Below are 18,391 nucleotides of genomic sequence, written 5' to 3' on the forward strand. Positions count from 1 at the left end.
GTGGGAAGTCTGAGTAGTAAACAGATGATAAATACTTAGATTCTGGTTATGTTCTGAGATAAAGGCAAATAAGACTTGCCCATTGTCTTAGTTAGGGTTTTATTTCTGTGAAAAGACACCATAACCATGACAAGTCTTTTAAAGGAAAACGTTTAATTGGAGCTAATTTACAGTTTCAGAGGTTCAGTCCATCATGACAGGAACATAGGGGTGTGCAGGCAGACATGGTATTGGAGAAGGAGCTGAGAGTTCTACCTCTTGATCCACAGGCAGCAGGGACTGTGGTAATATTTTGTTTATGATCTAATAAAGCTTTTCTGAAGATCAGAGTGTAAAGCTAGCCACACTAGTTAGCCATAGAGGCCAGGCAGTGGTGGTGAACACCTTTAATCCCAGCACTCAAGAGACAGAGGCAGATGGATCTCTGTGAATTTAAGGCCATCCTGGGCTACAGAAGATTGAATCTGTATAATAGAGAAACAGAGCTCACACAAAGTTGATCCCAGCACTTGGGATGACACGCTTTTAATCTCCCCACTAAGGAGGTGGAGACAGGAGTGATATGGCTGGACAAGAGAGGAATATAAGGTGGGAAGAGACAGGAGCTCTTTGCAGTCTAGGCAGTCTGAGGAGCAGTGCAGTTTGGATATGCAATCAAAGGACATGACGGCCCCTGAGCTCTGGTAGAGGTGAGAACTCAAGTGTAAGGTCACTTTGCTTCTCTGGTCTTCAGCTTTAACCTCAAAATCTGTCTCTGGGTTTTTGTTATTTGTGCCACAAAGGACAGACTGGGTGTAGCTTGAGCATATATGAGACCTTAAAGCTCACCGCCACAGTGACACATGTTCTCCAAGAAGGCCACACCTCCTCCAACAAGGCCATACTTCCTAATGTGCTATTCCCTATGGGCCAAACATCAAACACATGAATCTCTGGGGGGCCATACCTATTCAAACTGCCATACCCACAAATGAGATATGCAGTGCGAGAGAAAAAAGAATCAAGACTGATTCCAAACTGAGCATGGTGGTACAGGCCTGTAATTGTAGTTCTTGGAAGGCAGGGACAGGATTAGCAAGCTTGAGGTCAGCCTGTGCCTGCCTATCTAAAATAACAAAACAAAAACAGAAAAGAACAAGAAAAAAGGAAGGAGAAGGAAGATTAAGATATAAGCGGGGCCTTGAAAAGGAAGCAAATATCCAAGACTAGGGTTAAGAGGAAAAGTCTGAGCAGGAGATACACATCTGGGAACTATCAGATATTAATTAAAATAATATGTTCACCAAGGTAGCAGAGAAGGAGCATGGTCTAATGACAGTGCTAGGCACTTAAAAGCATTTTTAAGGTGGAAAGTTGGAAAGAGTCAGTAAGGCCACTTAGAAGAGGACACTGGAGCAATACTGAGAGCTCAGAAAGTAATTAGAAATCAAATGACAAAGATGTTTTCAGGCAGAAAATGATCTATGTTGAACAATGATAAAGGTCAAATATCAATTAAGATTACAACTGAGAATCAACCATCCAATCTGGCTGTAGATCATGAGTGACCAGTAAAGAGCTGTCTCAGCACAGGTGGGGCTGAAAACCTGACCAGGGTGCACTCAGAGGGGAGTCAGACAGAATGGTAAATATATATGATTTTTGGTATATATGGTAATATATGAATCTTTCAAATAATGTTTCTTTTAATTTAAAAAGCATGGGCTTTTTTGTTTGTTTGTTTGTTTGTTTTTTTGGCCAGGTAGTGGTAGCACACACCTTTAATCCCACCAGAGGCAGAGGGCAGGTAGGTCTCAGTGAGTTTGAGGCCAGGCTGGACTACAAAGTGACTTCCAGGACAGACAGCCGTGTAACAGCTCTATTACACAGAGAAACCTTGCCTCAAAAAACAAACAACCCCCCCCCAATTTTTTAAAAATTTGAGGTAGGGTCTTGCTTATGTAGTCTAAGCTGGCCTTGAATTCATGATCCCCCCCTGCTTCTATCATCTGAGCTGAAATTATAGGCATGTATCCTATAGTCAGCTCTGAATTATTTTTCTTAATTCTTGTAGTTCAGAGAAAGGCAGCCAGAAAGGTATGTGGCTGCTTTGCTTTGTTTAATGACATAACAGAGAGAGAGAGAGAGAGAGAGAGAGAGAGAGAGAGAGAGAGAGAGAGAGAGAGAGAGAGAGAGAGAGAGAGAGAGAGAGATTTGGGGCAGACTAATCTCAGTACTTGGGAGGCAGAGGCAAACTGATCTCTGTGAGTTCAAGGATAAGCCTGGTCTACATAGGGAGTTCCAAAACAGCAAGGCTATACAGAGAAACCCTGGAGAGAGAGAGAGACAGAGAGACAGAATTGAGAACTGGTTGGATTTAGAAGTACAAACACAAAGGAAGAGGCAGAATAGATGGACAGAGACATTAAGTAACTCTTTGACCTTTTTTGAAAAATATTTTTGATTTTTTGAGACAGGGTTTCTCTGTATTGTTTTAGAGGCTGTCTGGGAACTCGTTCTGTAGACCAAGCTGGCCGCAAACTCACAGAGATCCACCTGCCTTTGCCTCCTGAGTACTGGTATGAAAGGCATGATTTATTTATGTATTTTATGTTTATGAGTGCTCTATTTGCAGAGGTCATCAGATCCTATTATAAATAGTTGTGAGCCACCATGTGGTTGCCAGGAATTGAATTTAGGATCTCTGGAAGAGCAGCCAGTGCTGAGCTGTCCCTCCAGGCCTCCTATAATGAGATACTCTCAAACAAACAAAACAAAACAATTCAGCAACAAAAAAGATTGGTCTGTAAGTATGGAAAAGAATATGGTAACAATAAGAACCAACACAAGCCTTTAATCCCAGCACTCAGGAGGCAGAGGCAGGCGAATCTCTGTGAGTTTGAAACCAGCCCGTCTACCGATCAAATTCCAGGACAGGCTCCAAAACAATACAGAGAAACCCTGTCTCGAAATATCAGAAAAAAAAAGAACCAACACAAAATGAGAAATTCTAGAGTGGGGTGTGTATTTGTATATATTGATCCTCTATGTGACCTAAAGTCTATACTAAAGTGATGACTTCCTGTGTTGTATAGACTAGGTGAGTGCCAGGAATGGGTAGCTTAATGAAGTGACAACATTATAGTCTCTTCGTGGTTCATTAACTTAGTTATCTTAAGTATACTGGCAACTAATTATACTATAGTAGAAGAGGACCAAACAAAAACAACTATTTAAATGATTTCGGCCTTGAGGCTAAAAATGTCAATAGCTATTACTTAAAAGAAAAGGGAACAAGTGTAAGATCAATGTCTGACAAAATGACCTACCAATAAAGATTAAAGAATGGCCAACATCAAAAGGCCTGAGATAGGAGTAAAACTGTGGATGTGATGCTTGTTATTAAGTTAATCTGTAGAACAGTGGGCTCAAAAGCTAGAGGGTACAGTATTACTGTACTAGATCTGCCTTACAATGGGACAGAAGTCTTGTCAATAACTTGGGAGGTATTTGGTGTTTTCTTTTTGATTTGTTTGTTGTTGTTGTTGTTTTGAGACAGGGTTTCTCTGTGTATCCTTGGCTGTCCTGGAACTCACTCTGTAGACCAGGCTGGTCTCAAACTCAGAGATCCACCTGCCTCTGCCTCCTGAGTACAACAAGAAATGTGCTTTTATAAAAATGTACTTTATAAAAATTAGAGGAAAACAAAGGAGGAAACAAGAGTAAGAAAGGATTTGGCACATAAAGATCTGTCCACTTGCCTCCAGGATGCTGAGAATACAGGACTGGGTCAGGTGTTGACCTGGCCTTAGGACAGTTTTTTTTTTTTTTTTTTTTTTTGGTTTTTTGAGACAGGGTTTCTCTGTGGCTTTAGAGGCTGTCCTGGAACTCGCTCTGTAGACCAGGCTAGTCTCGAACTCACAGAGATCCGCCTGCCTCTGCCTCCCGAGTGCTGGGATTAAAGGCCTGCACCACCAACGCCCGGCCCTTAGGACAGTTTTTACAACTTTTGTTTTGTTTAGTTTTTGGTAGGTTTCTGTCTCTCCTTTAAAGTAGGTTTCCTAAGCTACACAAACCAACTCAAACTGAACACAGAGAACTTGAAGGTTAGAGAGGAATCAGGCAGAGAGCACTAGGACTTCATGCTGGGTACTGTAGACACCATTGATGTAGAAAAAGACAGCATCCTCAATGTCAAAGACAGATGCTTACACTTATTTAATTCACCATGTTGAGATGAATTAAGAGAAAAGCCTTTCTTGTTTAAGATGATAATTTTGACAGGAAGAAAGAAAGAAAGAAGGCTACCCACCCACCATTGCTGTTTGGTCCTCCCACCCTTTGAAGTTCTAAGCACAAAGGTACTTGGCTCACCAGGGCTGTGGCTGACACTCTGAGAAAGCGCATTGGTAATGTTGGGCAGTTCATGCCCGTAGTTTCCATCTTCCAGGGGACAGATATCCAAGTCATTCCACTTCTGCAGCTGTTGTAGCCAACAGGATTTTTCTTCCAGTTTGCAGTGCGGATTTAAAATTATGCACACCCATAAAGCCCCTAAAAAACAGAACAGTCCACATTCTTAGTATCTGGGAGTAACACGTATGTCTGTACGTCAGTCGTCAGCACCCAAACAGCCCAAATGCCCCCAAAGCAAACAAACAAGTAACAACCCATCAGCATCCTTCTCTTTCATACATGTGAAACATATATATTAGATATACACATGAATATAATTGCTAAGATTTTCAGAATTGGTTGAGGGACTAAAACTTGGGAAACTATAAGCCAAAATGAATCTCAAGTTTCTGTCTGATAGTGTGGCCACAGAAACGTAAAACTAACCTAACAACAAGTGGGTAAGATCCTGTTTTCTGTGTTTAGGAGCTGTCTGGTAGGAGAGATGGATAAATATGCATGATGCCATGCGAATGCAATGTGCTAAATTAAGATGTGTTCACAGTAGGGGGCTGGGGAGATGACTCAGTGGATAAAGTGCTTGCCTTCCAAGTGTAAAGATCCAAGTTCAGAGCTCCAGGGCCCACACAGAAGCTAGACACAGTGGCACGTGCCTGAAGCTTGAGTATTTTACGCTATGGGGAGATGTGGGGTGAGACAGGGGGCTCTCCAAAAGCTGGCAGGGTCAGCTAGATTGGCCTGTGTGACAAGGTTCCAGACCAATGAGACCCTACTCCAACAAGTGAAAGGTGCCTAAGCACCAACAAGTGGAAGGTTGTCCTCCGACTGCTTCATGAACGCCAAATTCACTTGTGCACATGCATAAGCAACACACACACACACACACACACACACACACACACACACACAGATATATTTGGGATATACTAATGCATAGAAAAAGGCAACTGAAGCCGGGCGGTGGTGGTGCACGCCTTTAATCCCAGCACTCGGGAGGCAGAGGCAGGCGGATTTCTGTGAGTTCGAGGCCAGGCTCGACCGACAGCCTCCAAAACAATACAGAGAAACCCTGTCTCGTAAAACCAAAAAAAAAAAAAAAAAAAAAAAAAGAAAAAGAAAAAGGCAACTGAAACCAAGTGAAGGGGTTCTCTTGCAGAATGGCTTCTATGTAGGTAACATGAACTAGAATCCTTAACAGGCAAGCACAATACTGTAGAGGCAACAAAGTGAGGTTAGGAAGCTTCTGTTGAATCTAAAACTTTTCAGAGATAGAATTAGAAAAACCCACACAAACACTGACGGCAAATGTTCTCTTAACTTGTGAGGGATAGGGACTTACCCAGCTCATCCCAGAGCTGCCGGCACTTGTCTGTCATGCTTGTTCCCTGTTGCCTCCAGAGTGTGAGGCGGGGATCAGCCATAAATTGCTCCGTTATAAGTGTCAGCATCCTGGCTCCATTGGAATCTCTCATCCGAAGCATCTCTCGAACCTGACACATAAGGAGGGGCACATAATTGGTAACTGCAGAGCACAGAAAAGGAGAAGGTGAAGGATGGAGAACAGGTTGAGATATGATGTACTTGTATGGTGTACTTAAGAGATAAAAAGAAAGCCTCTCAACTCTGTAAGTGAAATTCCTACATGTATCAAGAAAGTCTGTTATATATAAAGAGATACCTCTTTAAACACACTAGGACAGCTAGAATAAAAAAGATAGTAATAATACTGGCCTGAATTTAATGAAATTAGAACCCATGTACTGTTGGTGGGAATATAAAATGAGGAGAAACCTTGGAGAATTGCCTATGTAGAACTTGTCCAAGAATGTTTTTGTTTTTTTTTTTTTTTTTTTTTGGTTTTTCGAGACAGGGTTTCTCTGTGGCTTTGGAGGCTGTCCTGGCACTAGCTCTTGTAGACCAGGCTGGCCTCGAACTCACAGAGATCTGCCTGCCTCTGCCTCCCAAGTGCTGGGATTAAAGGTGTGCGCCACCAACGCCCGGCGTCCAAGAATGTTAATAGTAACCTTTTTTTTTTTTAAAGATTTTATTTATTTATTACATATACACCAGATTGAATTGTAGATGGTTGTCAGCCACCATGTGGTTGCTGGGAATTGAACTCAAGACCTCTGGAAGAGCAGTCAGTGCTCTTAACCTCTGAGCCATCTCTCCAGCCCCCTAACCTTTTTTTTTTTAGAGTAACTAAAAGGTGAAAGCAATCCAAGTGTCTACTAACAGACAAAGGATAAATAAAACAGACTTATTACTTAACCATAAAGATGAACCTTTAAAATAGCAGGCTTAGAAGTGAAATAAGTCAGTCAACACACACACACACACACACACACACACACACACACACACACACACACACCAGTGTGCACATTTTTATTATTTGACAATCCAGAATAGAGGACATTACAGACACAGAAAGTAGAGAAGAGGTTGCCGAAAGCAGGGGGTGAGGGGACAGGTGATGTGGAGGATAAGGGAGAGTGTTGGTGTGGAGATGAGGCTGTTGTCTGCTCCAGTCACTTTGTACTGAATCAAACATTTCCTTGAGGCTGTGCCTTGCCCTGACTAAGTCCTTTTATAAAACAGCAGTTTGGTCCTCGCCGAATGCAAATGCTGGTGCAGAGGAGCGCCACCTCTTGTCTGTGCAGGTAAATAACTACCATCTGCCCAGCACAAACCAGGGGCACATGCTGGCAGACAACTCACTCATGAAAAATATTATCACCATCAACTTATCAAAACAAATCAAGAATATGTGGATTGCATCAAAACCATGACCAAAAAAAAAAAAAGGCTTGTGAACTTTTTTTTTTTTGGTTTTTCAAGACAGGGCTTCTCTATATTGTTTTGGAGGCTGTCCTGGAACTCGCTCTGTAGACAGGCTGGCCTCGAACTCACAGAGATCCACCTGCCTCTGCCTCCGAGTGCTGGGGCTTGTGAACTTATTAAACACAGAACAACAGGTGATGCAATCTCCTTACCTGGGTCATATAAAAGGAGGGACACCCCCTCTACCAAAGAATGGATAAAGAAAACGTGTTACATTTGCATAACAGAGTATTACTCAGTTGTTAAAAACAAGAACACCAGGAAATTTGCAGGCAAATGGATGGAACTAGAAAAAAATCATTCTGAGTGAGGTAACCCAGATGGATAAAGACAAACATGGTATGTACTCACTTATAAATTGCCATTAGCTGTAAAATAAAGGATAACAGCCAGGCAGTAGTGGCGCACGCCTTTAATCCCAGTACTCGGGAGGCAGAGGCAGGCAGATCTCTGTGAGTTCGAGGCTGGGCTGGACTGACAGCCTCGAAAACAATACAGAGAAACCCTGTCTCGTAAAAATAATTAAAAAAAAAAGGATAACTATGCTAATATCCACAGGCCCAGAGAGACTAGGCAACAAGAAGAGTTCAAGGGTGGGTGGGACACACAGATCTCTCTGGGAAGGGGAAATAGAAGAGATTTTGTGAGTGGACTGAGGGCAGGTGGAGATGAGAATATGAACAATCAGTTTGGGGGGGCATGGAGAGGTTGAGTGCTGAGAGGAACTGCTGGGGGGGTATTTTGGGGTTGGGTGGAAACCTGGTGCAGGGGAATCTCCCAGGAATTTATAGGGAGGACCTAGATTACTAGCAATAGTGGATAAGTAGCCTGAACTGGTCATCTCCTGTGACCAGATTAGTGCCTGGTCCAACTGTCATCAGAGAGGCATCATCCAGCAACTGATGGAGGCAGATGCAGAGACCCACAACCAAACATTCTGCAGAGGAGGAGAAAGGAGTGTAGGAGCCAGAGGGGTCAAGGACATTATGGGAAAGTTCACACAATCAACTTACCTGGGTTCATATAGGCTTGCAGAGACTGAACCAACATCCAGGGAGCTTGTATGAGACTGACCTAGGCACTCTGCATATAATGTTATAGTAGCTTGGTCCTCTTATGGGATGCCTAATGGCATGAACAGGGCCAGCCTTAATACACGAGGAGGTGCTTAGTTTTACTGCAACTTGATATGCCATGTTTTATTGATACTCATGAGACCTGTCCTTTCCTGGATGGAGATGGAAGAGGAGGAGATTGGGGTGTGGGAAGGGGGAATGAGGATGAGGGACTGCAAGGGGAGGATCGGGGGAGGCTGTGGCCAGGATATAAAATAAATAGATGAATTAAAAATAATAAAAGGAGGGACACCTAACAATGGGGTAGAGTGACACCTGTCAACCCATCATCAGACCAAGTGACATAGAACGATCAATAGGTGAATGACTCTTGACTGTCCTCTTTGGGGCTTCAGCTAAGCACAATCCCCTCTGCTTGACAGCGCCTGCTTAGATGGCTGCTCTTCCAATGCAGCTCTTCATTTGAGCTAGCTCTGTACTTGGAACCTGCTTTGCAACTCAGAACAGTTCTGTGACTGGGCTTTCATGTCAGTATCTTCATGTATGTGTATGTGCACATGCACACGTGTGTGGAAGTTAAAGGATGATTTTGTTCTTCCTCAGGTACACTCCATCTTTTGCTTGAGACAGTCTCTCATTGGCCTGCAACTCTGCTAAGTAGGCTAAGCCCACTTAACCAATGAACTCCAGAGTTCCAGCATTTCACCTCCTACCTTACCAGCACTGCAGGTGATTGACTGCAGGTGCAATTTACCAGCGGAACCATCTTCCCATTCCCTTATGTTAACATTTACCTAGCCTCCCGGAGTGACTCTCTCTGCAGGTGTCTGCTCCCAGCTCTTGACTTCAGAGAAGCCTTGCTGACCTCTGTAGCTCAATCTTTTTGTACCCCAGAGCCAAAGCCTCTGCTTCTCCCAGCACAAGCATACACATACACATATATGATAGACAGGACGATGACAGGTAGATGGATAGATACGTAGGTAGATGACAGACAACGTAGTGTGTGTATGTGTATAAAACTGGGATGGTGTATAATTAGTAATTAATGTTGACGTAAAACAAATTGTGGGGCCAGTCAGATGACTTAGCACATAAAGATACTTGGTTCTTGGGGCTGGAGAGATGGCTCAGCGGTTAAGAGCACTGACTGTTCTTCCAAAGGTCCTGAGTTCAATTCCCCGCAACCACATGGTGGCTCACAACCACCTTGAATGAGCTCTGATGCCCTCTGCTGGCATGCAGGTAGAAGATTGTATACCTAATAAATAATTAAAATATTTAAAAAAAAAAAAAGATACTTGGTTCTTGAACCTGGTGACTGAGTTCAATCTCTGGAACCCAGGAAGAGGGGAAACAGAATTGATTGTATACAGTCACTCTCTGAACACTACATTCATGTCATAAGATCCCCCCAAATAAATTTTAAATTAAAGAACCCCTGCGATTGTAATGTGAAATCAGGACTAGTTGGTAAATCAAAACCAAGAACATTGGCATCACTTGTGAATATAATGTTTTCCCATAAATTTGATGTTGTGGAAAGACAAACGGTTTGTTTCTGAAGAAGCTCACTCTGACCAATAAGTAAAGGCATGAAGTTTCTTTCTGAGGTGATAAGAATATTAATTATGGTGATGGCTCCATTCTATCTGTGGATATACCAATTCCACAAAAAAAAAACCATAAATACTCACTTAACTGTACTTGAGCCTTTTACATGCTAGGCAAGTATTCTACCGCTGACCTGTATCTCCAGCCAAAACTGTGCTAATTAAATGTGTAAACCATATAGCATATATATTATATCCCAGTAAAGGTGCTAATGGAAAGAGAGAAAAAACAAACAAAAACCAATCCAGTCTCCCTGGTATGAGTGCCTCAAGTTTCAAAATAGTCTCTTCTGGAACACTGTTGAAACTGTAGTCTCTGGAACTTCACCAGGCAGCTTTGGGTTCACGGCAGAGAGTTCTCCAGCAATGCTGTCTCGTTTAGGGAATGCAGCAGAAACAACAGGCTACCAGAGGGAAGTCGCTGGGCTCCGTGGGACAGCACGGAGGGTTCCGCTTATCCTCTCCTGCTAGGTGTTAAGCACTCAGTACAGCTGGGTGAAGTAAGCAGGGTACACCAGAGGGCAGAAGTGTGGGGAGCCAGGTTTACGTGACGTCTAAGAGGAAGAAACCTCTTTTACTCTCACCTTGGAAAACATGGAGCTGAGCTGCTTCCCGGAGCCGTAGTAGCCGCCCTGGGAGAGAGACAGCCTCACTTGCTCTTTCACCTGCTCCTCGTCCAAGTGCCAGCAGTTCTCGTCATCGATGCTGGCCCCCGCTGTGGGGTCGGGGGCGCCTGTGGGGAACGGGACGCTGTAATGAATGCTCGGGATTCCCATGACACATATCCAGCTGCGTGGAACTTTGTGAGCACACAGATGCAGACAGCCAGTGCTTTGGCAACTGTGTGGGACTTGAGAAATGTAAGGTGCATGCTAGTTTCAGGCTCACAGAAGTCACAGTTGTAGCCTTCAAAGGTCTATTCATACTGAAAAGCCTAGAGTGGTATACACACATGCTGTGGGATGGTGATATGTGCCTTAAGTCCCAGAACTTGGAAGGCAGAGGCAGGTGGATTGGATGCCTGATCTGCAGGGTGAGTTCCAGGACAGCCAGAACTACACAGAGAAGCCCTGTCTTGAAAAACCAAAAAAAGAAAAAAGAAAAGCAATAAAGGAAAAAAAAAAGAAGAAATGCACATCTCTTGCTGAATATACATGCAGCCTCTGTCCTTTATTTTATAGTGTACAACTATTTTTTTAAAAAGATTTTCATTTTATGTGTATGGGTGTTTGCATGTATTCTGTGTACCACATGTGTGTAGTGCCTGCAGAAGCCAGAAGCGGGCACCATATCCCTGGAACTGGTTACAATTGGTTGTTAGCTGCCATGGGAGTGCTGGGAATCAAACTCAGGTCCTCTTGTAAGAGTAACAAGTACTCTTACCTGCTGAGCCTTCTCTCCAAGCATGGCATACAACTTTAAAGTCCTTGGAGTTTCAAAGTGGTGCCTTTCTGTCTGCTAATGAGTTGCTGATGACGGTCAAAACAAGCCAGACAGCTTCAGGATGGGCTCTGCTCACCCAGGCAGAGAGCTGGGATATTTAGTCCCATGTGTCAACCTCTAATGAGGAGAAATAGAGTCTTGAAGGTTAAGTTGCTCACCAATGGCCAGCGATTTAAACAGCCATAGCTACATAATGACACTCCCACAAAAACAAAACAAAACAAACAAAACAAAAATATAGCATGGAATTTTTCAGAGCTTCCAAATAGTAGGGCATGGGAAGGGCTCCCAAGAGCAACATACCCGGAGAAAGAATGGAAGCACAGCCTCCTGTAAGACATGCTTTGAGGACTGGAGAGATGGCTCAGAGGTTAAGAGCACTGACTGCTCTTGCAGAGGTCCTGAGTTCAATTCCCAGCAACCACATGGTGGCTCACAATCATCTGTAATGAGATCTGGTGCCCTGTTTGACCTGCAGGCATACATGCAAGGAGAATGCTGTATACATAATAAATAAAGCTTCCGAAATATCTTGATGTTCATTCCACATGCAGAGCAGTCTAGTTGCCCTCCATGTGTCAGTCACAACAGAGGCCCTTTTTTTTTTGATTTTGTTTTTTTCCAGACAGGGTTTCTCTGTGTAGCCCTGACCATCACTTTGCAGACCAGACTGGCCTCAAAGTCACAGAGAGCCACTTACCCCTGCCTCCTAAGTGCTTGGATTAAAGGCTTGCACCACCATGCCAGCGAAGAGTGTTGCTTTTAACAGTGGTTGTGAAAAAGGTAATCTTTTTAAATCAAGAAAATGTTATATAATTACCATTCACTTGGTTGATTTCTGAGTTGGAGGATAGAATCTCATCTGCCAGCTTTTGTGCAGTAGGAAGAACTTCGGTGTGGTGTGCTGTGATTAAATACTGAATAAACTTCTGTAGCTGGTCCCTATTCATCTGGAAAAGGGTTTCTGAGATAGGAAGACGTAATTTGACTTGGTCTGGTTTACGGATCCTGTAGAGTGAGAGTGCCACCACATGAGCACAGTAGAATATGTCCTTATTCCCACAGCCACAGGTCACGGAAGTGATTTTGCATCGATCAAAACTGATTGCAACTTTGTAAGTCACTGCTGGTTCAGAAGCAGTAGCTGGTTCAGTTACTGTGCCACTCAGATGGAAGCCTAAAGAAACAAAGGAAAACATTCTGTTTAGAGAGTAGCAGGAAACTTAAGGGTTGATCATTTTACAATGCAGTGAGCATCTCCTATACAGATAATGAGATATGTCTGGACAACATCAAGCTCAGGAGTGAAAGTTAAGTACTGTCCAGAAGGAATACACAACCCAGAAAAACAAGATTCCTTTATCTTGCAGTGAATCTCTTGGACTAATGTAAAAACTTTAAAATATACTTTTGCATATATCTTTCTGGAAGGACAGTTCATAGTTTTCATTGCAGTCTCAAATGGTTAATAAACTCTTAAAAGTTAAGAATTCTTGGGCTGGAGAGATGGCTCAGAGGTTAAGAGCACTGGCTGCTCTTCCAGAGGTATTGAGTTCAATTCTCAGCAATCACATGGTGGTTCACAACCATCTGTAACGAGATCTGGTGCCCTCTTCTGGTGTGCAGGCAGAAGTACTATTATACTTAGTAATAAATAAAATCTTTTTTAAAAAAGTTAAGAATTCTTGTAAAGTTTGAACTCAAAGTGCTGATTAAGACAAGTCCATAAACAACACTAGTACAATCTAGACTGCAGTGAGCACTATATGAGATGGAAAAAAGAATTCCATGAGGAAGAATAGAAGGAAAAATAAGTATGATTAAGGAAATTTCATCCTTAAAAACATATAGTTCCAAAATGGTGACCATATGGAAATTCCAAAAAGCAAGAAAGCTAAGATACAGAACTTGGTACAAAGTATATCATATGGTACTACATCTTTATTCACAAGGCACACAACACCAGTAACTATTAAATGAAAGAATGCTTTATTTAGTTTTTGAAACAAGGTGTTGTGTAGCTTACGAAGTCTCCAACTTGATATGTAGTCAAGGCTGACCCTGGAACCCTTCTGCCTTTACCTCTTGAGTGGTGGAATACATGAGACTCCCAATCTCATGCTTGTGCACCAACAACTTTATTAACTGAGCTATCTCTTCAGTTGGAACACCAAACATTGCCCAAAACTCATGGGAAAACCAACTACGTCACAAAGTTTTCAGGTATCTCGACGGGCGGTGGTGGCACATGCCTTTAATCCCAGCACTCGGGAGGCATAGGCAGGCGGATTGCTGTGAGTTCGAGGCCAGGCTGGACCGACAGCCTCACAAACTTTTTTTAAAAAGATTTTATTTATTTATTACTAAGTATAATAGTACTTCTGCCTGTGTGGCTGTGATGATACTTCACTCCCATTCTCCTCAATGGCACATGCCGGCAAAACCAAATCAAAACAATCCCATGTATATCATAGCATCACCCTAATTACTGAGTACTCCAATGCCCAAGAACTATAAGCTTTCAAAATAGCCTCTTTTACCAGTTGTAGAACTTGAAGGATGATGGATAGATTGAGGAGAAGCAGTTAAAAAGAATATGTAACATTTACTCCACTAGTGGTCCCAGCAGGCTACAAAGGCCAAAATCCTTATTTCTTTCCTATAATAGGCCTGTCTTTGATGTAAAGAAATCAGGAATGGTAGACATGTAGACTTGGCTTTTGTTGTTGGTTCTCCTCCCCTCCCACGAGACAGCTTTGGCTGTGGACCTGGCTCTCCTTGAACTCACAGAGATCTGCCTGCTTCTGCCTCCCTAGTGCTGGGATGAAAGGTGTGTGCCACCACTACCCAGTGTAGAGACTTGTTTTAAGAGAATACATAAATAGACTGCTGCTCCTGTTGTATCTCTATCATATCATATAAAAGCTTAATTTTTGGGGGGGAAGCAGAGGCAGGTAATCTCTGTGAGTTAAAGGTCAGCTTAGTCTAAATAGTAAGTTCAATGGCAGCCAGGTTACACAGAAAGACCCTGTGTCAAACAAAAACAAACCCCATCACCAATAAAAAAACCAAATTCTCAAATACTTTAATATTGAGTGGATCCCAAATGAAGCATAAAATACTTTCAAGGAGTTTCTGTTTAGTTTTATTAGTAGTATATTTTCCCCCAAATCGCAAATCAGGATTTGACATAAAAAAGAAATGTTTTACTTCAAATTTTTATCTGTGATTTTAGACTTCCTCTCTACCCAGCTCTATCTTATTTACAATTTAAGAATAAGACAAACCATAGCTTCTTCTCCATTATATATCATGATGGCTCTGTTATCTTAATTTCTAGGAAAATCACTGGCCTTTTAAAAGTACCTTTATGCTTGGCCTCCTACCAGGATACCATCTTGTAAGCATGTTACACTTTCTTTACCTTCAACATGCACCAAGTATCATTTGGGCAAGAATAAACTCACCAACAAACCTAGGATGGTGGCACATTCCTGTAACTGCAGCACTTGGGACTCAGAGTAGGACAATCATGAGTTTGTGGCTAGCTTGGGTTATACAGACATAGCAAGACTTTGTCTCAAAAACAAAAACTAAAAGCCATCAAAATGTCCTCAGGGAATGAACAACCAAGTGTTTGAAAGAAGTGCTTGCTAGAATTTGCTGCGCTCAAATATGTGCCAAACATTGTCTATTAAAAACCCATGCATGGCTTGTGACTTACAATACATGTGGTTCTCCTGACTATTATAATAAATGACAGTACAAGAAGCAATAGAAATGGTCAGACACTTTCCCTCAACATTGTTCTCATCATTAAAAAAGAAAGAGAAGTTGGGTGGTGGTGGCACACGCCTTTAGTCCCAGCACTCTCTAGAGGCTGAGGTTGGCAGATCACAGTGAGTTTGAGGCCAGCCTGGTCTACAGAGCAAGTTCCAGGAAAGCCAAGGCACACAAAGAAATCCTGCCTCGGAAAATTAAAAAAAAAATTCTGAATGGTTCAGGAACTGATTGAACTCAACCTTGAATTAAATAGAAAGTACTAAAGACAACTTTTCCTTTTGGATATATAAATATATGCTATAACTATAACTATATATATATACATATATATATATGGTGAGATTTCTTTTTTCCAAATAAGGAAAATGCTATATTCTACACTGCTTAGCTCAAATATCACTTTGCATTAAAGCACCTGGTACTTCATGTTGTTGAGTCATTAAATGAAAAAGCTTTAGCATTTATGCCTGTGGAGCTTAAAATTCTAGTTTACATGAAAGATTTTGTCCAGAATCAAATAATAAGGACCTAAGAAATAATCACTTCATTGGTTGCCCAGAACAGTTATGTAATTTACATGATTATAACCATGAGAATAAAAACTTAAATGACCATAATTTCTGAAATATCTTGGGTTTTAAAAATTAGGAATAATAGATTTATAGTGATTCTTTCAAATCAGTGTTCCTTCCAAATACAGTCAATTGCTTATAAGCTCCTCTTTCCTCCCAGTGCTAGGGATGGAACCTGAAGTTTTCATGTACTCTACCACTGAGCTGCATACCCTAATTAGTTATTTTATTGATCAATAAACAATTTTTAATCAGTAACACTTTTTGAACATGAACACATGCTGGGCATTTTATTTTGCTTTTAATTTTTATTTATTATGTTCGTGCGTGTGTGCGTGTGTGCGTGTGTGTGTGTGTGTGTGTGTGTGTGTGTGTGTATGACTGGGGGTGATGCCACAGTCCTGTGTGATCAGAGGATAACTCTTTGGAGTCAGTTCTCTCCTTCCTCTTTTACATGGGCTTTGGGCATTGAACTCAGGTCTTCAGCTTTCATGACATGTGCTATACTTGCTGAGACACCTTTCCAGTTTACTCTCAATTTGATTGAAAAATGATGCATCTTGTATTTCTGGCACCTAATATAGAGACAGCATAGAATAGACATTTATACAAATGTTTACTGAATACAACAATTTTGATTCTTTAATGTCTCCCCAATGATCACAGGACAGTGCAACATGTGTTGGGATCTTTTTCAGTCTCTTCAGACTTGCTCAGCACACTGTCACACCACGCTTCCTGGGTAATTCATGGTGGTTAGTTTTCTCCATTTTTTCCCTTTATATGTGAGATTCCCTATAGCAGCATGACCTTCTCACCTCCTCCTCATTCCAAATTCTCAACTCACAAGGTATTTACTGTAAGAGTCTTCCCTGTGTCTTTGGACACCTAGCTAAGTGCTTCTTCATGGCTCTCATTTTCATTAGTTTTACCTGTACTTGAGCAAATGACTGTCAGTGTAATGAACAGATTCATGCTTGTCTTTTCCCTTTAGATTGTGAAGTCCTTGTAAACAAGGGTTTGTTTTCATCTTTATATTTTCAGTTGGCATATTGTAAGGGCTTAATAAGTATCTGTTTATAGATGAATGAATAACTGAACACTAAATTGAACCTTTGCATATTCATATCTATAATTCACAGAGGATTAAATATGTTTATAAAATTCCTGATTTTGTGATTAAAATATATCATCAAATTAAACAATTTTACTGGGATGGTGAGCAAAGTAACAAGAATTTATATACAAAGTTAACTGACAGTTTTCCTGTCTCAGTGCAGCTGTTGTTGGAGTTGCAGTGGCTGGAGAGATGGCATCTACCAGCCCTTCTAGATGCTCTCCCAAGAGTCACATGTCTAAAGTGTGAAGATGCGATTCTTTAGAGATTCTTTAGATACGTCCTGTCCTGAATGTGGCCTGGTTGTAGGTGGCTAGGTTTTCAATGCAGGATGTGAATGGAGAATTTTTAGCAATGACAAAGCCACCAAGATTTATCTCTAACTGGAGGTTCTCAGACTGTCCTGAGGGATGGACGTTTGTCTGTCATGGCTGGAAAGAGTACAGGAACTGCAAGTTTTGATGAGTTTGGCAATTCTAAGCACCAGAATAACAGAATAATGAGTAGCTCTAAACAAGCAATGACAAACTAGGAATTCAAGGGAATCACACAAGCAACCTTTCTTGAAACACAGTGGTGGAACAAATACTTTATTCAAGCAAATATATGAGGGAGTGCTGATGCCACTGTAACTTCTGCTTGTCTGTATACTGCCTGTAGACAGGGTTTGACCCAGGACACTAAAGAAGCATGCTCCAAACCACCTTTCCACCAAGGACACTGGTCAGTGTTATAAACTAAGAAAGCTTTAGAAACCAGAGTGGATCTTACCAAAACAGAGGACTTGCTTCACTTCCAGATGGCAACTATACACAGAGCTTGCAAGGCTGTGGAACTGGACATGATTCTGGGAGGAGCCCTGTTTCTGTGGCCTCAGCAGATATTTACATGATTCTGCAGCCAGCACTCAAAGAGAACCCCAAAAAGAAAGTGGAGAAATTGCTAGTGCTGCTGACATTACAATCACCGTCCTACTGACTAACCTATCTTCCTTAAGCCCCTTCAAATTTGACACCCCACTGAACAAACTTCCATAGCTATAAACTGAGGCAGCTACTGACACACTCTGATGTACATAAAAGCTTTGCCTGTTGTACACAGTCTATACACAATGCTGGTTGAAACTTTAGCAGGAAAAAAAAAAGATGGAGTATATTCCAGACAGAGAATCATTACTTAGTATTTTGTGTATGTATTAGTAAAACATTTAGTGATTTAAATTTTCTATTGAATTTGCTTTTGCTTCTATAGTGATTTAGGGACTATATGTTAGAATATATTTGAAGCTATGTAATTCTCAAGTAAAACTTTTGTTTTTTGTTTTTTTGTTTTTGTTTTTTGAGACAGGGTTTCTCTGTATTGTTTTGGAGGCTGTCCTGGAGCTCGCTCTGTAAACCAGGCTGGTCTCAAACTCACAGAGATCCGCCTGCCTCTGCCTCCCGAGTGCTGGGATTAAAGGTGTGTGCCGCGAACGCTCGATGAGTAAAACATTTTTAAAACAAGAAAATTTATATAGAAATTAATAACACTGATATAACAAGATTATTT

The 18,391-nt window shown here is 41.6% G+C and overlaps 1 protein-coding gene and 1 non-coding gene across 2 annotated transcripts in view; both read right to left on the reverse strand.

The window, feature by feature from the left end:
• Positions 1-18,391, reverse strand: part of Zswim5 (zinc finger SWIM-type containing 5) — a 114,157-nt gene that overhangs the window by 14,949 nt on the left and 80,817 nt on the right. Inside the window, exons 2-5 of the mRNA XM_040756887.1 lie at positions 12,192-12,548; positions 10,513-10,661; positions 5,735-5,885; positions 4,354-4,533 (exon numbers count right to left, since the gene is read on the reverse strand). Coding sequence (XP_040612821.1) covers positions 4,354-4,533; positions 5,735-5,885; positions 10,513-10,661; positions 12,192-12,548 — 837 coding nt within the window. The remainder of the gene's footprint in view (positions 1-4,353; positions 4,534-5,734; positions 5,886-10,512; positions 10,662-12,191; positions 12,549-18,391) is intronic.
• Positions 11,833-11,973, reverse strand: LOC121144194. Its single transcript, XR_005881518.1, has one exon. It is a non-coding gene; the product is annotated as a U11 spliceosomal RNA (small nuclear RNA).

This window comes from Mesocricetus auratus, unplaced genomic scaffold (assembly GCF_017639785.1).
Source record: "Mesocricetus auratus isolate SY011 unplaced genomic scaffold, BCM_Maur_2.0 Super-Scaffold_100014, whole genome shotgun sequence".
In the NCBI taxonomy this organism is placed as follows: domain Eukaryota; kingdom Metazoa; phylum Chordata; class Mammalia; order Rodentia; family Cricetidae; genus Mesocricetus; species Mesocricetus auratus.